The sequence below is a fragment of the Rhinatrema bivittatum genome, chromosome 6 (genome assembly GCF_901001135.1).
Source record: "Rhinatrema bivittatum chromosome 6, aRhiBiv1.1, whole genome shotgun sequence".
Taxonomy (NCBI): domain Eukaryota; kingdom Metazoa; phylum Chordata; class Amphibia; order Gymnophiona; family Rhinatrematidae; genus Rhinatrema; species Rhinatrema bivittatum.
In genome coordinates, this window is record NC_042620.1 from 113519647 (window position 1) to 113535698 (window position 16052).

At 40.1% G+C, this 16052-nt stretch overlaps 1 protein-coding gene across 1 annotated transcript in view; it reads left to right on the forward strand.

The window, feature by feature from the left end:
* The window catches only part of MAP3K20 (mitogen-activated protein kinase kinase kinase 20), a 492577-nt gene that overhangs the window by 97567 nt on the left and 378958 nt on the right, over window positions 1–16052 (forward strand). Inside the window, exon 3 of the mRNA XM_029605800.1 lies at window positions 11796–11883. Coding sequence (XP_029461660.1) covers window positions 11796–11883 — 88 coding nt within the window. The remainder of the gene's footprint in view (window positions 1–11795; window positions 11884–16052) is intronic.

Sequence of the window (16052 nt, forward strand, 5' to 3'; positions counted from 1 at the left end):
ATCGCCTCCTTTGCATGCCATTAGCATGCACTCGAGCAGAAAATAATGCGGGTCAGTAAGTGCGTTTGTATGCATTTTTTTCCTATGCATAAAACCCTTATTACATCCCCGTATAGGGCTTTGCGCAGGAAAACGCACGTACATATGTGTACAAACCCACGGCAGCTTCAGCGCACCTTATTACATCGGCCCCAAGATGAATAACCCATTTGATTCTTTTAGTCTGGAACACAAGTGTATATAACAAAATGATATCCCTATGATCTGCAGCCTTATACAGTACTTCTCTTAAATGGTTCTGTTACATAACCTCCCAACCATCTTCATTTTATAGTCATATAAATTCTTCTACAGCCATAAAAGCTTGATTTCTGCAACCACTCCTTGCCCTTCTCTCCCAGTAGTGATGACACATCAGATAGCCCTGCTGCATGTGCTATGATGATTACTTCACAATGTCATATTTTGGTGAAGTTACATCATTTCCCAGCTATTATCTCAGTTTACCCCATGAATCAGCTGATGCCCCAAAAGGTGTCTATGATTACTGGCCACAGTTTAACGGAGTATAAGCATAGAAACTGAAGATGATTTATAAATGAATATATCCATTTCTAATAGTATTGCATATTGTTCCTGTGTAAGTTTAATGGTGGTAAATATAAATTTATATGCTAATAAATAAAATGAACTCAATCTGAGAAAAAGTAACATGTGTAGTTAAAATATTTGGGCTATAATTACAAATGCTGCTTGGGTTAATGTTTCTGTTTTTTATTTTCTTGTTCTATTTATTGTTTACTAGTAGACGACCCAGGAGTGAACCTTGCTGCTCTCGCCCCCTTCCCAGGACGACGTGTCTGTAACCTCCAAAACCAACCCCTAGACAGCACTACAATCCCACTCTGCCCCCCAGTGGACCTGCACATATATCTGAGCCATCCTTCCCCCCTGCCCCCTTACGCTTTGGTGCACAGCATACCCCAAGGGTAGGAGTGATGCCTAATTGCTCCTGTTCTGGTGGCTCGTTCTCCTCGATATGCAGACCGCACATGTGCAGCTTAGTTTTGATGAAACAAACATCAAAGTTGGAACCTCAAATGCATTTTATATATATATATATATATATATATATATATATATATATATATATATATATATACAGAGAGAGAGAGATAAACACAGCCTCTAGTGTTCTAGAGCAGTTCGGGGGTGGCTTCTGTGGCAAAAGTTGGAAAATTATACAGTAAATTCTATTGAAATTTACAGTTTTATATATGAATAGTGTCAGTATTATTTTGCATTTAAAAATAAAATAATTTCAAGCTTTGCTTGTGTCTGGATAATTTAATACTATTTTGTTTTTGAGTGGGGGTAAAGGGATTTCAGGCCGGTGTAGAGTTGGAGTGTGGCAATCAAAGGGATTTAAGGGATGAGAGGAGGGAAGAAAAGAGGAAAGAGCAGCAAGGAGGATCCAGATTGGAGAAGTATTCTTCCTCCTTTCCCCTGGCTTTAGTCTTGCTCCCCCTCACATTATCCATTCAGTCTGTCTCTTTGCTTCTTCCCCACTGATCTCTGGTCTTCTCTCCATTTGTCCCCCATCCCTGGTGTCACGCTCTTTTTCCCATTGGCTGACTTAGAGTAAGAGGAGAGTGGCAGTGCCCTCAGGCTGTAACATTCTTTTGCACTGTAACTGGGGGCTTTGGGGTCTGGATTGGAATATATCGTTTTTTCCCCCTGATTTTACTTTGAGGGAATGCTTGATTTATGTCTTCTACTGGTTAGTAGGACTTTTGTAAGCTGGGTTGAGTAAACTCTTTAATGAATTTAATTAAGTAAATGACACTGTGCTACCATGTGTTAAATAGTTTAATGGTTTCAACAGGAATACTCTCCTAGGCACCCCACAGCTACTGGCTTGGAAACTAGTAACCTTTTCAGAGATGGCTGCCTTATTCATTGCAGTGTCAGTTACCAGAGCAAAACAACAGCATGTGAACTAGGAGAGGAGAAAGTAATATAATTGTTGTAAGCATGGCAATTGAGAATCAAGTGAAGAGTACACACACTGCAAGTCTTGATTACATAGGCTGTATAAGTAGCACATAGAGCTTACTGTTACTATAATAGGTTCCCTCTCTTCTTGCATTAGCATATCTTCCCCCAGAAAATTAACGTGTAGAGAGCTTAGGACATGGGACCACAAAATATTCCCAAGTATATAAGACAGATTCCTTTGTGAATCAGAATATAGCAAACAATTTTAAGTATGATAACCAAACTGTTACGTGCGGCCGACCATGGGCTGCCCCCGTGTTTGACCCTCCTTATCTCCAAAGCCAGGAGTCGCCAGCAAGATGTGGCGTCCCCTGCGCAACAAGGTCCTTGCTGTGCAGGGGACGCCACTCAACTGAGTGGACGTCCCTAAGCATATGCACAGTGCCCAATTCTTAAAGGGCTCATGGCGGGAGCTGTACGACGCTCCTCCTACTGACGTCATCAAGACGCCTTTTTTAAGCCAGCCTGAACCAGACTCTGATGCCTCTGCAACAGGTCTCCTCTCTTGCGAATAGTTGGTTGAGTTCTTGCGTCCTTGGTTCCTGTGTTCCTAGTTCCTAGTTCCTGTGTCCTTGGTTCCTGTGTTCTTGGTACCTGCATCCTTGATCCCTGTGTTCCTGGTTCCTGCAGTCTTCTTCTGGCCTTCTCCTGGTGTTCCTGCTCCCCTGTCTTTGGCGCCCTCCTCCCAGGATTGATTCTCTGGTTTGGACCTTGGCTTTTCTTGACTCGTCTTCTTCTCGGACTGACTTTTGGTTTACCTCAGATCTCCGCTCGACTTCGCTTGTTCTGCTGCCTGCCCCAAGCTCAGCCTGCCTGGCCCTCCTCTTAGCTTGCTCCTTCTTCAGATACCATACTTCTCAAGGCTTGTTCCTAAGTCCAGCCGGTCCCAGTACCCAAGAGCTCAACCTGCAGTAAAAGAGGACTGGTAATGGTGAAGTTCCTGTTGAGCCTCTGTATCCTCCTGCCTCCGCCTGCCAACAGCGGGAACCTTCAGGGCCCTGCCTTGTGGGTGGCGCTAACTCCGCTTTGGCTCAAGGGTCCACCAACGTAACACAAACACTATTTTCATGTTAATTTAAATGTTCAATAAAATCTAATGAATTAATTATCCACAGCCAAAAGCTGGAGTTATATTCACATTAGTTCTGGCATAGCATATCCAGTATTACATATTCAAGGCAAAGTTTCAACAGCACAGTACACAATGTTCATTTAATAGGACTGGAGAATCCGTTTATATCATAAAACATGTTAGGATTATAGTCTGCTTGGGCTAACTATGTAAAATTGTTTTGTTTGGTCTTTTTTTTTAAGTTTATCTGGCAAACTAGCGCAGCCACATAGCAGCTGAATATGGACCGCAGAGTTTCTAGTTTATGGTTTATTTATGTGTTCTTATTGTCCTGGAAATCAAGTTTAGTTGCCACTCTCGAGGACTGCAGTTTGATACTGTTGCTAGAATCTTTTAAATAGCTGTAGTGAAGTCTTAAATTCTAAAATCTTTGTTTAGTCTAAATTATCTTGCTCTTGGCACATGAACTCCTTGTCTCCTGACTTATGGACCTAGGTCTGTTAGGAGCTGCGCTAGCCTGGTTCAAATCCTTCCTCTACGTAGGACCACAGCCAAACAAGTTCCTTAGAACAGGCCACCTGTCACCCTCATCCCCTCCCTCGCGGTGTACCACAAAGCGTCATTTTGTCCTCTACTTTATTCAAAATCTATCTGGCCCTCTTGGCAAGTTAATCAGGGAATACCATATCCCATTCCACATCTATGCAGAAGACATCCAACTACTGGGCCTCCTAGGCATTAATCCTGACCAAGCAATTGCAACTCTAAACACCTGCCTGAAGAAGCTGGTTTTACTTCAATAAACTAAAGCTTAACTTCCAAAAAAACAAAAGTTCTATAGTTTGGAAAATCGGACCACCCTTGGCTCCACTCCAGTGTAATATTAGAAGGATCTATTCTGACCCTCAATAATCAGGAGTCTTGGTGTCATACTGGACTCTAATCATCACAAAATCAGCCTTTTTCCATTTACGACAGCTTTGACATCTTCGCTCCCTCTTTGATGGTCCTGCCAATGTTACAGTCATTCAGGCCTCTATAATGTCCCACCTGGACTACTGTAATTCTCTTTACATAGGATTACCAAAAAACTGAATTGATAGCGGCAGTTTATACAAAACGCTGCAGCACAATTCCTGTTCAATGACAGCAAATTTGATCAGGTCACCTCTCTCTTAAACTCTCTTCACTGGCTCCCTATCTCCTTTCGCACAATGTTCAAAGTACTGTTCCTGGTCTATAAGGCAATAAAGGGTCTGGCTCCGTCCTACCTATGCAGCTGACCCTGTATACCCCCCTTCACTCTCTGCCTAACACTCGCTTGGTTGTACCTGCCCTCGAGGAAAAGTGGCTCTCCAGCACTAGAGAGAACTTTTGCCGGTTGTATTCCTTCCCTCTGGAACTCCTTGCCAGTGGACATCAGCTGACTCTAGATTTCCTGACCTTCAGGAAAAAAACTGAAAACTTGGCTGTTTATGGAGTCCTTTGGCCCATGAATATGGGTCACTGGCTCTTCCATCCTAATTCCTTATTCCCTGTACTAATTCCCTGATTCTCGGTCTTTATGCAATTGGCCTTTTGGCTGTTGTTGTTTTGTTCTACTTCATGCTCTCCCAGCACTTTATAATCCCTGATTTTGTTTTATCATCCGATGGTCCCTGTTGGCTATTGTTACTGTTTGTTTTTGCTTCCCGCACGCACTGTACTATATAATCTGTTCTTTAGGTTTTTTTTGTATGCTGGTCCTTGCTGGCCCTTGTTATTTTGTAACATGCTTTGAGCCCATTCGCTGTAAGAGCATATAATAAATAAATTAATATTATTTTATGAGAATCGTTCTTTTAAATTGTGAATGTTATTTTGTAAACCACCCTGGGTGATAATATTGTAGTGTGTGGTCTATAAGACTTTTTAAATAAATAAATAAAGGATGATTCTTAATCTGGACAATGGATCAAAGCCAATGTAAAAGATCTGACACAAGTCACAGAAGCTGTTCCTTTGATAGAAGACATTCAGCTGTTTTGAATACTGATTGTCAAAGGATGTGGTTGCTCTAATAACATGAAATGCCTAAGTGTTAGGTCTCAAAATAGCTCTGCCTTCCCAGGATTCCTTGTATTTAACAGGTTTACATGAAAGCTAACATGAGGACTTAAGATTCTAATGTTTGCCATAGATTTATCAGTGAAGTAAATATATGTTCATATTGCTGAAATTTGTTCGTCTATGGACAAGATAGTTTATTTCACTCGGGTTTTCTTTCTTTCTTTCTTTCTAATTTTAAGCATTAAAGCCATCTAAATCCCACCCAATATCATCAACCTTATTTGAGGCAAAGGTGCTTGAAACTGTTAGAGGCAATTCTGGGAATTCCTTGATGACAAAGATGTTCCCAATAGCGATCAGTATTTATTTATTTTATTTAGACAATTTTTATATACACTTTTTTTTACTGGGAAATAGTTAAAACGGTTTACAACCAGTACATGTATAATAAAAACATCACGTAGACAGTTGAACAAAATATAATTAACTTAATTATCCCAAATATAGTACCAAAGTCTTTTTGCTCTCTAGTACTATAACCATGAGGGAAGGTTTTGACTGTGGTACAAAATACCTGTTGACTGTGTTAGATATTACTGCAGCTTTTGACACCGTAAACCCAGTATTTTGATCAATAGATTATTCCAATTAGGTATTGTCAGATTGTTTTTAGGATGGTTCCAGTGTTATCTTGATGTATTTATTGCACTTGATGTATTTATTGCACAGTGTTAGTTGATGTATTTATTGCACTCCTGTTCATATGTATACCAGCATGATGTGATTTTTATCATGAATGCCGGTATATAAAAACCTTAAATAAATAAATAAATACAAATAAATCTTTTCTTTCGTCCTCAGAAGGTACAAGTGGCTCTAAAGTATCTTCCTGGTTTCCTTTGTTAAAAGATGTCCCGCAAGGCTCTGTTTTATTAGCCATCCTGTGACATATCTCAATCGAATGTCGGTGTATAAAACCAAATAAATAAATAAATATCTGTTTGAGGCCATTATGTAAACTTCTGGCTGGTCTTGGTTTACATTATAGAATATATGCAGATGATACTCAATTTTTCCCCCTATTCTGGCATCTCTAATGTGCTAGCATCCTTATACTTAAACATCATTAAGTGCCTTGTACTTAAACTCATTAAGTGCTGGTTAACAAGCAATAAATTAGCACTCAATGCTGCTAAAACTGAAGTTAATGGTATTGAGTAGATTTCCAGTACCCAGTCTATAAGCCTGTATTACACTTTAATAATTAAGACATTACAGTTGTTAACCAAGTAAGATACCTTGGAGTCAATATGGATCCCACTCTATCATTCTATCCATAAATTAAATCTGTTATAAGAGTTTCATATTTCAAGCTTCAGATATTGTGTAGACTAAAACCATACATCAGTTCAGTGGAGTTTAGGGTAGTATTGCAGGCTTTAGTATTGACAAAGCTATATTATTTATTTATTTATTTAGCATTTTTCTATACCGACTTTCCAATAACAAAATTATTGATCAATTCGGTTTACATTTTAAACAATAACAACAATGACAAGTAAATGTCTTACAATGAACAGGTTGAATTAACTTGGATTAAGATATAAGGGGGTAATAATATAATTAACATGAGCGGTGCCTAATATAGGCTAGAGGCTGGGTTTTAATGATAGACTGCCAAAGATAATAGACTGCCAAAGATCATGTGATTTCTAGAGAAGATCTATATAGTTCTCTAGCGTGTTACCACTGAGGGGATATTGGCAGGGATATTTCGCAGGTTGATGTTATGGGAAAGCTTGGTTGAATAACCAAGTCTTGAGTCTTTTTTTAAATGTAGTGGAGCATTGCAGTGATCTGAGCTCTGATGGGAGAGAGTTCCAGAGTTTAGGCCCAGCTGTGGAGAAAGCTCTTTTACTTAATGCTGATTTCATCGGTGGAATTTGAAGGTTGTTTTTGTAGGCTTGTCTCACTGGTCTGGAAGATGTGTGGAGTTGGAGAGGGAATGTGAGCTCGAGTGGTGCCAGGTTGTGTATTGCCTTGTGGGTTACTGCAATTCTGTCTATCTTGGTGGGTTACTGCAATTCTGTCTATCTTGGTGTACCAGTTCAGCTTTGAAAGCTTTGCAAATGGTGCAGAACTCAGTTGCAAGAATTAGGATTGGTTCTTCTTGTAATGAGTATAGTACGCCTGTTCTAAAATCATTCCACTGGCTTCCAGTGCAATGGAAAATATAATTTAAGATTTTGTCAGTGATTCACAGTAGTGACACACCTCTTTGCTAAAATATATGTGATGACTGGCATGTACCCAAGGGCGGTATGGAGAGCAAGAGTCCAAGGGGCCCCGGGGTCAGGACAGGCATCAAGCTTGAGATACTGGGACATGCCAAGATCCGGAGCAGGCAGCAAACAAGTGTAGTTAGGTGCAAGGCAAGAGATCAGATCCAGGCGGCAGGCAATTTTGGTCAGGTCCAAAGCAAGAGGTTAGTATCAGGAAGCCAGGCCAAGGATTGCCGAAGACACACAAGAGACACTGGATGAGATGGCAGGGCAAGGCTAGGCTGGGTAAGGCAGGCTGGGCATGGCTGGATGACAAGAACGCAAGAACCAGGAACACAGGAGCAAACAAGGAGCTAGGAACGCAGGAACAATTGGGAACACAGGAGCAACATGCACTGTTCTAGGCAGGAGACCCGTTGTTGAGGCGAGGCAGTGCTGTGGGCCTTCGCTTAAATAGCCCAATAGGGGTGACCTGATCAGGAAGCATCACTCTGAGTTTCCCCACTGTGGGGCCTATATTATGTGCATAAATGTGTTCACGCATGCCTAAGGGGAGGGTTGGGTCGGTGTTATAAACTGTCCTAACAAGCTCAGATAAGTGTCCGGTTTTACCTCCATAACCTATAAAAGTGAAAATATTTTTTAAAAAAAGTATAAATGTAAACAATGTGGTTACCGATGATTACAAAGCGGGAGCATAGTCAAAAGATAATGTGATTGACATGCATAGCAGTACTCTAATACGCTGCAAAACCCGAGTGTGAGGCTTTTCAATATTAGCCCATGTAAAGTCTATGAGGTATCCGCAAGTTCACAAAGATATTAATCGTCAGCAATTCTATAACGGTGTTCTAGTATAGCTACCTAAGGGGAGGTGCGGCCTGGCCAGGATGGCAGCATTAACAGCGGTCCGAGGCATGCAGCAATGGTGGTGTTCTGCAACAGGAGGCCTATAGCAGTGTCGGGCAGCAGCTGGGATGAATGGACAGCTTGCGGGGCAGTCCCATGAGCTGCCAAATGTAACAATTTATAGAACGACAAAGAGCTTTGCGATCAGCTGGTAAATGTTTTCTCGATTTTCCCCACTGTGCAAAACATCAGATCGGCTGAATATCGGGACAGATTATTTTCTGTAGCAGTTTTTCTTATGTAGAGTTTATTACCAGAACGTTTGTGGCAGGAACTGAGTTTTAAATCTTTTAAAACACATTTAAAGGCTTTGTTTTCCAGTGAAGGCATTTAACCTGTAGCAGCTGGTTCTGATTCAGATTTGATGTGCATTTTGTAAACCCAAATCAAGCTCTTAGAATTAGAATAGCAACTATTAACGCTAGGTGGTGAATGTTGCAGCAGAGAATTGTATTGTTAAATTGTTTTAACTGTATGTTTGTTTGTTTTATTGTAACTATGAATGTTTTAAATTTGTAAAACACCTAGGACTATTGATTGGCTGCATATAAATATATTAAATTACATTAAATTCCAAATGTATGTATTTATATTCTGCTTTTTTAGCCATTTCAAAGCTGATTACATTCAGGTACTGTAGGTATTTCCCTATCGCCAGACAGTTTTACAATCTAAGATTCTGATTTACTAATGTTTTTCTCCCATTCTATGTCTGTGGGAAAATGCTTAGTAAATGAGGTCCTAAGTTTGTACCTGAGGCAATGGGTGAAGTGACTTGCTCAAGGTCATAAGGAGCAGCAGTGGGATTTGAACCCTGGTTCGCAGTCTGCTTCGGGTAACCACTGGTCTGGTCTAGACAATAACTAAATGTATTTTCAGAAGAGTTTTGCCATAGACGCAGGATAGGTGAAACACTTATGATAAAAGAGCTTTTAGGGTTTGCAACTGTTCAAAACAACAATAATTTTTAAGGAGTCCTGAAGGAATGAAAGATGTTGCAAATACAAATAAATGGTTGTAGTATGAACCAAAAAGCTAGCAACCTGCTGTTCCTGTCACCCTGATCTTTCCTTATTCTGTCCTGTTCACAAACCATAGGGCTGATCTACTAAGCAACATTAAAATCTGTTAATGTGCCAATTTTAACATGGGTATTAGTTGCAAATCTGACATATATTGTACAATCGGGTGTTTAGAGCGAGTTTCACCATTGCTTGTAATGTGTATATGTTACTGGTGGTGGTAGTACCAGTCCTGAGGTGAAGGTCTGACATCCTTTCTACCATCTAACTGAATGTAAAAACAAGGGGCCTGTTGTCCTGATGTACTCTCCTCCATCTCTAACATCCAAATCAAGGGGCTGCCATACCCTGATATCCCCTTCCTTCCCTCAAGTGACGATCAAAGGGGATTCCTCCCACCCGTCTCCCTGATGATAATGAAAGCACAACTGTGTCCCGATGTCCACCTCCCGAGATCTGGAGTGCAGATCAAGGAACTGCTTTCCTCTGATCCTACCCCCCTCTATTTCTCTCCCCCACCCTCCACTTCTCTGGTGACTTGCCCTTATCTACCCCAACCAAAGTAGCCAAATGAAAACGAAGGCGGGAGAGAGCTTGACTCTCCTGCTCCACCAGGTCTGAAATCCAAAACAGCACTAGCTAACAGTACATGGTCCTTCGCACCACACACAGGTACAAATGGGAGGAGAGCTGGAGAAGGGATCAAATGAGGCAAGGAGGCCTCTTGATTTGCACTTTGGGAGCTTCTGGGGGGACATTGTACTATGGACTCTTCATCTCAGTGGAGGTGAGGACTTGGTTGTGGAGGGGAATTTGGGCACAGTGACCCCTTGATTTGAACGTCAGAGAGATGGGGGAGCATTGGGGCTCAGAGGAGCCTTGATCTAGGACTGTGGGGGAATTGGTATTTGCAGTGTCCTGCCAATGCTAACACAAAATCTTAACCACAAAAGCTGTAGTCAAATTTTGGCAGTCCTGGTGGGTTAGTGCAGAATCCATTACTTCACACATTAACCTTTATTAACAATTAGCTCATTTTAATTGTTTTATGCTGGGCTGTGTTAATGTGAACTTAATATTAATAAAACATTGTGTATTATGCTAAATTAACTAATAAAAGCATTTAATATGGGTTTAATGCTTCCACCTATACGTTGTTCTTTCTCTGACTTAGTGCCTGCATTTAGCATTGGATCTTTCATTCACTTTTGACTGCGAAGTACAGGCAGAGCTCTTTTGGAAGAGGTCTTCCTTTGGTTGAGCATGCCCTTATCTTGAGCAAAGTTAGCTCTGGAGTAAAATGAAACTGCAATATTTGGATAACATTTATGTCGGGCCATGAAAAGTCTTAACAACCTACAAAGTATTTACTTTTCTCCAGGAGCAATATGGCTACTAGAACTCTGCATTATTCTGATACAAATAAAATAATAATGATCATTGCAAAATATGGATGCTGTCAATAATGTGACATTCCTTTTCAGGAACTGAAAGTTCTTAAGAGCCCACGGCTTCTCTTTATTGTATAAAACAAGCATTTTACAGTTTCCACCATAGGGTACTAACTGCATGCAGTGTATGAAGAAATGACACCTTCTTTGAAGGACTTCCCTAAAATCCTAACCTGTTTAATAATACCCAGTGCCTTGTTCTTCTGGGAAATATGGGTTTGACATCTGGCCGTGTGCATGAACATGGTTCCCAGAATGAGACACTGTGCCAGGTTGTGCGGAGAATGAGGCGGTTGCGACAAAAAGCAGCTCCTGCTGCCAGGAGAATATATTACTTCAGGGGAAGAGGGGGGTTGGAGTGGGGAGAGAGTGGTGGCGATGGGCAAAAGAGGAGGAAGAGAGTGCTGAGTACGTACGTGTGGGGGAGGAGTGGCAGAGAGAGTGAGAGTAGTGGGGTGGACTTAGGGTAGAGTGATGGGGATGGCCTTGGGGGGGGCTGGGGACCAGAGAGGGAGAGAGAGTGATGGTTACAGGCTGGAGATGGGGAACGAAAGAAGGATAGTAATTCACCTTCAGTTGTTTTGAGGGTCTTTGCAAATTTATCATAATGCCTGATGCCTAAGTAAAAAAAGAAGTCAAGATAATGCATTTCTGTTGAGACCACTGTGTGTATATGCAGGGAGACGGAGTATGTGGTGCATAATGTGTAATGAAAAAGAAATGGAATGCACTCCGAATGATATCCACATTATTTTGTAGTATAGGTACCTAGAATTTACTGTCCTGTTTATCACGGTGCATTATAGAAGTATGAGGATGATACTTGATCACTTTGGGTAGCAATAAGTCTCAATAAGAGAGAAAAAGAAGTTACCCCTCAGTTTAAGTACAGGATGCATGGTCTACTTTATAATCAAGCCGTGTTTTGACTATGCTTCTGATTTTTGAACAGGCAGAGATACTAAGTATGCTCAGTCACAGAAACATCATCCAGTTTTATGGTGCAGTTCTTGAACCTCCAAATTACTGTATAGTGACAGGTAAGAATTTTTTTTACTGTTTCTTTGCAACACATATTATCTAGAAGTACTTGATTCTTGCAAAATGTTGGACAATAATTCTGTTTATCAGCCATGTTTTATTAGATACAACTTGATGCTGTAAAATAATTTTGTAAGTAGTCTTATAATATCAATTGCATCTTATTAATTTGTTTTCAGATATAATCTTATACGTTTTCAGTGTGATGCCCACACAGAATGATTAAGAAATACATGTTTCAAATTGTGAATTGTAGTCCGTGAACAAGTTCATCATCTTTTTCCTACACTGACACTTTGCCTTTAAAAGAGATAATAGAGGGAAAGGCACTGGAAATGCTCAGAAAAGGCTTTTTTCAAAATAACCATTTTTTATTCTATTTTATTTTACTGTATTGCAAATTTTAACCCTCAATCAGTATTGGAGGTGTATTTAATATCCCTAGCCAAATTCTAGTATATGCTGGGGTAGTAAACTGTCTCCAAGCAAATCCAAATTTGTGGGGGCGGTGGAAGTCAATGTATTTCATAATAGCAAAACAGCTAGAACCTGAAAACACAGATTTACTTGAAATGAAGTGCCTGCGTGTGTGTGTGGTGGTGGTGGTGCTGGTGGTGGTGTGGGTGTTGGTGTAGACATTGGTTCCCCTACACTCCCTTTTGCATATTGCATAACCAACACTAGTTTTGTTCCATACTATTAGTTTTGGTTCCAAATTGAGAATAAAAATGCATTGAATATAGGATATTAGCAAATTTACATAAACTTTGAAGAAAAATACCTATAATTATTAAACATTAACATTGTTGGTCTTTCAAGTTACTCTACCACAAGAACATATCTATCTGAGGTAAATATTCCGCTATGAAAGCACATTTATTTTTGTCAACCTACTGACAACAATGATATTTCAAATTAGTGCAAAAGAAATGGTGTGTACTTCGTGATGCAGAAGTTTGTTCAGGCAAAAACTGAGGTAGTATAATCCAGCTTCTTTGTCAGGAAGTATTTGATCCATAAAATATAGTTGGCAATAGCAGCAGTTTTTAACATGTTAAAAAAACAGTGCCATTGATAATCTGTTAACTTTCTGCTTACATGTATAATACTTGACAAGATGGTCAAGATTATCCACCCCACTTTTGTTGGTATTGTAATGTAAAATGATATCGGATTTCCTTTTCTCTCCATTCACAACCATGAAATGATGCATAGTAAAAAGGAGAAATAATGCTTTGCCCTTATGAGGGACATATGAAACCAAAACTTTACAACAGTGGTTCTTTACATGAACGTAGCTGCATTCCAACAGTGCGTTCTTTACATGAACGTACCTGCATTTCGACAGTGCGTTCTTTACATGAACGTACCTGCATTCCGACAGTGTGTTCGTTACATGAACGTAGCTGCATTCCGACAGTGTGTTCGTTACATGAACATAGCTGCATTCCGACAGTGTGTTGTTTACATGAACGTACCTGCATTTCGACAGTGCGTTCTTTACATGAATGTACCCGCATTCTGACAGTGCGTTCTTTACATGAATGTACCTGCTTTTAGAGAGTTGGGTTTCGGGCTTCATTTCGGGGGCAGACGAAATAAAATCGTTCCGAACCGTGGGAAAACGAAATTTCCCGTGGCAGGCTGATAACGAAGGCCGAACCAAAAGGTTCGGCTGAATCATATCTCTAATAAATGTTACAAAACAGCTGATGAACAGAATAACATAAACCAATTAAAAACTCATAAAAAATATTAAAAATTGTCTAAATATCAATAAAATATTTCAAAACAACAGACATCATATAATACCCAATAATTAAAATGGTAGTCAATCAAGAAAAATAAACTTAAAAAGCCACCTTTACTTACCCTCTCCAGCAACTTTCCTACTCCTTTCTCTTGCAGGCCAATAGCACATACCAGAAGCAGCAGTGGCTGCTGAAGCTTTGTCCTCAAGGTCCTCTTCCTTAGGACCCACAACCAGTTACTCATACACAGTCTCTGTCTCACACAGACCAGTAACCTCCCTAACCAGTCTCTCTTCCTCACACACACACCAGTCAGCTCCCTGACCAGTCTCTGTCTCAATCACATACATGCTCTCTCACTTACATACAAGCTCTTAATCATACACAAATGCCTTGCTCCCACAAAGGTTTTTGCAGATTGCATATTCAGTAGTGCATTCTCCATCCTGGGGTCTGGATTGCTTTTTCAGTAAGTGCTCTGCTACAACCATCAGCCTGGGACTCCTCATGTGTCATGGCTAATTCAGCCTTGCTTGCTGATGGAGAAAGCAAGTTTGCTTACCATAAACAGTAAGACAGTAGGATGAGTTATCCATGTTTAATACATGCTTACCTCCCTAGAGAGTCGACTACCTAGTTGAAGCTTAGTTCTAGAATTTATAAGGGGCTCAAAGGGCAGTGCCTGTGCAGAAAACCCCGCACATGCTCAGTAGAGCAAAAGCTCTAAGCTAAGAGAGAAAGGTTCGTTTGGTGACATCAGATGACATCACCCTACTATGTGTCATGGCTATTTCATCTTGCTGTTTATGGAGAACATCATTTATGGTAAGCAGACTTGCTTTATGTTGGGCTACAGGAAGATAATATAGCTAAGAGATGGGCAGATTTGCTTTCTGTGGTATATTAAGTATGTACAACAATATTGCTCAAAAGTTTCCATGGCTGATTCTGTGAAAGTTCTAGGAAAATATATTAAAAGTAGATCAGCAGTGAGCAAAATTCTCAGGTTGCACTCCTCCTTCCATCCACGCAATTGTTTGGGAGTCCCACTCTAGGAGACCAAAACCTGTGCATCTGAAGGTTCCAGCCACTTGCCACAGGAACTCTGGCTGAAGATTTTATGTGAAACAAACAAAATAATAATTTACGCAAAAATTTAAAACAATTCTTATACTGTGAAAGGGTCAAACATAAATGACTGTATACAGAAAAAAAAAGTCTTAATTCCGGTTATATTTAACCATAGGTCCCATATATAAATAATTTTCATATTATGTTTCACCAGTGTCTATATTGTTTTATCTGAAAAACATAATTATATTTCTGCTTTAGTATATTAACGTTCAAATTACTTAAACAAAAATCTCTCAATATAGTAGCACAATATTTTGTTTCTCGGTGCTGCTGTGCTGATCATATTGTCACTCATCAAATGAAAAAGAAGAAAGATGCTTCTCATCTGGAGAACTGAAGAAATGAAACAAAATGGTTGAAAAGATTGCTGCTGAAAATAGCAAAAAAATTAAAAAAATGTAACTTGTCTCCAAAACTCGCCAGCAAGAATGAGCACATTGACATGGGCTGTATTTCGATAAACATTTGCGTCAGCGGAAACTTCAAGAGCTGTCTCCTTCACTTACAAGCTATCATAGCAAAATGCCTGCATAACAATTTAAGTATGCAAGCCCTATGAAAACGTTTTGCTTTATTTTTCATATAAAGCAATATGGATGCATGAGACACATAATATGAAAAATGTTTATAAAAATGACCTATGGTTAATCTAATAGAACTAGGGAGATCAATATTTAACAGCTATTTAGATGGATAACTTAGTTATCCATCAAAATGGCAAAACCTGCATATTCATTTGCTTATCCAGCTAAATTCTAACTGTATTAAGTGGGGAGTATTCCGGGGGCAGGCAGGAAGCATTCCAGGGAGTTAACTTATGTGGCTAACTCTGGTCAGCCCACAGAGCTGTCCTAAAGACAGGCCTGCCCTAAGGTAGCTGAATAGCCATTGAAAATGAACCCCAACATTTTTATTTTTGCATCTGGCCATTTATGTGTGTCCCTTTCAGAGTATAAACATTTTAAATTTTTCAGTGAACCACTCTTTTTCATTCTAGATTTTTGTGATTTCTGTTGGCCTGATTTCTGTGCACTTAAAGAGATGCTGCCCTGCCAGGCAAGTCCTAATTGAAGATTGTCAGGCCGATACACTACAGTGCGCTCCTGTGGAGCGCACTGTTATCCTGCGTTTGGACGCACGTTTTTGATGCGCTAGCTTTACCCCTTATTCAGTAAGGGGTAATAGCGCATCGAAAACACGCGGCCAACCCCCGAAACTAATAGCACCTGCAACATGCAAATGCATGTTGATTGCCCTATTAGTTATTCCCGCGCGATTCACTA